Raw genomic sequence first — 4,665 nt, forward strand, 5'->3', positions numbered from 1 at the left:
GCAGGCTGTGTTCAGAAGTGGTCGTGGGACTAGGGAATTTGTAGCTAATGTTAGATGGATTATGGCTGAAAGCATGTAGTGCCAGAGGAATGGCTATCTGCCTTTCATTGACTATGCAAAGGCATCTGACTGTGTGAATCACAACAAACTATGGCTGACTCTGAGAAGACTGAGAATACTAGAACACCTCACCATGCTTATGTGAACTTATACTTGGACCACGAGGCAGTCCTCAGAACAGAACAAGGAAACACTGCATGGTTCAAAATCATGAAAAGTGCGCTCCGGGGATGTGTTCTATCACCATAGCTTTGCAATCTGTATGTGGAGCAGATAATCAGCAAGACTGAGCTCTATGGGAAAGAATGTGGCATCAGGAATGGAGGAAGACTTGTCAACAAACTGCATTATGCAGAGTTCTGAGAGCAACGCTGTCATTCTGGAGACTAAGGTGCACCAGACCTAAGCCATGATCTTTATAATCACTTACAATGCATAGAACAAACAGGTTTGTCCTGGAGAGGGTGAAGCCAGAATCTTCCTTGGAGTCAAGGATTCTGAAGCTTTGTCTAACATACTTTGGGCATCTTGTAAGGAGGGACTGGTCCTTGGAGATGAACACAATGTTTGGGAGAGCAGAGGGACAGTGCAGGAGAGGAAGACCCTTGATAAGATGGATTGATTCTGTGAGTGGAGTGGTGGGAATGAGTGTGTTTGAGATGGCGAGGTTGCCACAGGATAGAATAGCATTTGCTCTTGTACATAGGGTCTCTATGAGTTGAAACCAACTTGACAGCACATAACAACAAACAACAACGTGCATCAGAAAGCTGAACAAAGACCAAGAATGATAGAAAGAGAATTGATGCCTTTGAGTTGTGGTGCTGGAGAAGATTATTGAGTATATCATAAATTGCTAGGGAACAGAGAGGTTGTTCTGGACAGGGTGAATCCAGGCTTTTTCTCAGAGGCATGGATTCTGAAGCTCCATCTGACATATTCTGGGCATGTTTCAAAGAAGGACCAGTCCTTGGAGAGGAACATCACGCTTGGAAGGGTGGAGAGTCAACACAGGAGAAGAAGACACAGGATGAGATGGATTGACTCAGTGACTGGGATAATGGAGTAAGTGTATCAGAGAAAATGAGATTGGCTCAAGATAGAGCAGGGTTCCTAGCTATTGTACATAGGGTAGCTTTGTGTCACAAGCAACTCATGGCACATAACAATATCAACAACAACAACAGATGAAATATTTTCTTCTGCTTTGATAAATGTGATCTTCTACCATGAGAATCCTTTGATTTTGTGGGTCCACTACTCTGACACAAACTCTACATATCAAGTAAAGGAAAAAGAAAAAGTGACTGCAACATTTTACCTAGTAATCCTATAATCGTTTGGAAAATAGGATATACATAATATGTTAAAAATAATTTTAAAAATGTAAAATGGAATAATAAAAAGATGCAAATGGAATAATTGAAGTGTTCACTACTATGAAGAATGTAGCCAATGTCACTGAACAGTGTGTAGAAACTACTAATGTCAACCTTATCTGGAGTGTGAACTTTTACAAAAGAGAAAGAAAATATTTTTTTAACAAATAGAGAAATATAGATTTATTCTTCTGAACAAAGAGAAAGATAAAGAAAAGCCAGGCTTTCTTGTAGGCCTTGCATTGGGGTTTTATACTTTATTTCAGTTGAATATAGATTTTTAAAACTAACATCAGCACTCAGGATATTCCTGACTAGGGGTATCTCTTATTCAAGGTTTTATGTTTTTGTTGCTGCTTTTGTTGTTGTTATGTGTCCTCAATTTAGAACCGACTCATAGACAACCTGCCAGAAGATTTACAGACACAGTTTAATCCTTCAGAAGGAAATTGTTCATCTTTCTCTCTCAGAGGGACTGGAATATTCAATTTGCATGACTTTGGGATTTCAGGGCAATTTCTTCCACTAGGTAATCAGAGTTCCCATCTCTCATTTATAGACACCCAAATTCTATCCATGAAAGAAACTATAACAGCATCAAGCCCTTCAATATTAGAAGAGAATCTCACTCACTCCTATTCGTTTGTTTGTTTATTATTGATTGATTGATTGATTGTTGGATGAATTTAACACTGAAAAAACCCACTGATATTTTCCCACTGAAAAAGGGAAACACGTAGCCCTATTCAGTAGACACTTGATCTTAGAAAACTTGTTTCTAGGGAAAAGTTTTCATTTATTCTTCTGTTTACCATTAAAAGCCCAGGTAATTAGGCTCTAGGTCTGACTCTGCATTTCGACATTTTCTAAGGAGAAGAAAATCGGCCAAAAAAGAGGATGCACTTTGAGGCATTGTGTTGGATAAAGAAAAGGAATGGATGGTTGGCATTGAAATTTTTTGGATGTACTAAAGCACACAGTACCCTGCCCGCTGCTGTGGCAGCTGCAGCCACTGTACCCTCTTCATTTACTTCCACAAAGGATTTATGAACAAACTCTGATACATAAAGATCTTTGGCTCCTGATATTCCAGACAGATCTGCCTTACTAGGATCAAGTATATCCTGCACATCGAGGCTGGCCAGGTGGTCTTTGAGATTGTAGCTCTCTTCAAGCTTGAACCTAGGCAAGCTGACATTGACATGATTCACCTTCACATTATTAGAACTGATCCACTCATTCAGTTTATCCAAAGTCAACTGTTCCTCAATCTGTAATGAGAATGAAAAAAAGGAAATTAGCTCAATCTCGTTAAAATAATTGTTGTTCGTTTTCTTCGAGTTGAGTGAGCACAACTCATAGCGACCCTATGAGTAAAAGGCTTGAAGCTTCTCTATAACTATTGACATTTATCAAAGTTCATAGTTTCCAGAAGCATGTTGTTTAGGAAGAAGATGTCACTCTTGCTATCAACATACAATAAGCAAAATAAAAAACCTTCATTTTGGTACTAGTCTAATTTTTTTCCTTTACATTTGTGCAAAATCAGATATTTTTCGAAGGATTTGGTTCCTTTTGGAAATTGATAGTAATTGTTGATAATAATAACAGTCAAGTTCCAGGTCATCAAAGCCCAATGATAATGGCTTTGAACTAAAGAAGGCCATTATTAATAACCACCCATATTTGTTTCATCATCCATTTGCCATCCATTCACTCACTCAGAATTTACTAAGTCCCCATCACACATGGAGCACTGTGATAGGCCAACATGATGCTAATTTTCAGAGTGCTAATTGGTGGAGTGATATAAGGATACATTGAAACACCTTCTTCTCTTCATATTTAACACCATTGTTGCTGGTGAAACTCAGTAGACCTAAGGAAATCAGTACTAATAAATTTAAGTCCTGATGCCCTTGTTGGTAAGAGTTACACTGGCAATCTAAAGGCAGTTAGTGCCAATCCACAAATTCCTCCAGGGGAAAACGAAGCATTATACTTCTATAGGATTTATAGTCTCTGAACGCTCACTGGAGGGTCAGCTAAGAGTCATTGTCAATTGATGGCAATGAGAGTGAGAAACTGAGATGAATTATAAACAGTCAGACAGGATGTTAGGGCTAGATTTTCTTGTAAAATAGAATGAAAATACTCTCCTTTTAGTGTTGGTGGAGCATTACATAATTTAATCTCTATAAAGTACTTGGCATTCAGAAAGTGCTACATAAGAGAAAGACCCTTAGGGAGATGAACGGAAACAGTGGATTCAACAATGAGTTCAAGAGCAACAGTGATTGTGAGAATTGCACAGGAACCAACAGTATCTTATTCTGTTGTTCACAGTGTTTCTGTGAGTCACAGTCAGTTCAATGTCACCTAACAATAACAATATTATTCATATTACTGTTATTATTACTATCAGACTTTAATGAAACCATTGTTCCACTGATCCTACTTATGTTAAGCTTTTTATGAGTTTTTTTAAAAGTCACAAATAATAAATATAAAAATTGCATTAAAATAATCATTTCATTAACTTTCATACATACAATATAAGTGAAAATAACAAATATTAAAACTTATACCTAATAAAAAGCTTGACTTGAATAAGAGTACACATTTTGAGCCAATTAACTGTATTATCATAAGTAATACAGTTAAACTTTTTAAAAATCACACAAACAGTGTAGTAAGAACCTCATAGAAAAATTTGACCTAGTTCTAACCCTAAGAAGAGATAAACTGAACAAAAAGAACCCACAAAACCCAAACAATTTACTAGCCAAAATCCAAACAACTCACTAGCCATTGAATCAGAACAACCTCATGACTAAGTTTTCAGGGACTTAAAGTCCCCCAGACGGAGGTCGCCCATCTTTCTTTTTCATAGCAACCAGTAGATGTCAGAAATCTAAATTACATGTACTTGAAAGCATATGTAATGCTTATATTAGGAAGTAGGACTAACTTTCCAATTACCCCTTCTCTTCTATCATGAAAGTTTTGCAAATATAACTCGTGATCCATATGTAGAATTTCTGTTGTTGTTGAGTAAAGTAGCATCAGAATCGACCCATAGTTGACCCTCCAGGAGGTTAGTTGACCCTCCAGCAGGTTATTTGAAACTCCAGTGGGTTTTCAGAGGCAGTTAATCTCCTGGGAGGAGATGACACAATCTTGCTTGCTGAAACTGAGGTAGTCCTGAAGCACTTGCTGCAGAAGG

General features: G+C 37.6%; 1 protein-coding gene across 1 annotated transcript in view; it reads right to left on the reverse strand.

Moving 5' to 3' along the window:
* Window positions 1–2,305: 2,305 nt before the first annotated feature.
* The window catches only part of LOC102873922 (leukocyte elastase inhibitor-like), a 10,835-nt gene continuing 8,475 nt past the window's right edge, over window positions 2,306–4,665 (reverse strand). Inside the window, exon 6 of the mRNA XM_006888709.1 lies at window positions 2,306–2,710. Within this exon, the coding sequence (XP_006888771.1) occupies window positions 2,306–2,710 (405 nt within the window). The remainder of the gene's footprint in view (window positions 2,711–4,665) is intronic.

The sequence above is a fragment of the Elephantulus edwardii genome, unplaced genomic scaffold, assembly GCF_000299155.1.
Source record: "Elephantulus edwardii isolate Elephantulus edwardi_28Jun2011 unplaced genomic scaffold, EleEdw1.0 scaffold00071, whole genome shotgun sequence".
In the NCBI taxonomy this organism is placed as follows: Eukaryota; Metazoa; Chordata; class Mammalia; order Macroscelidea; family Macroscelididae; genus Elephantulus; species Elephantulus edwardii.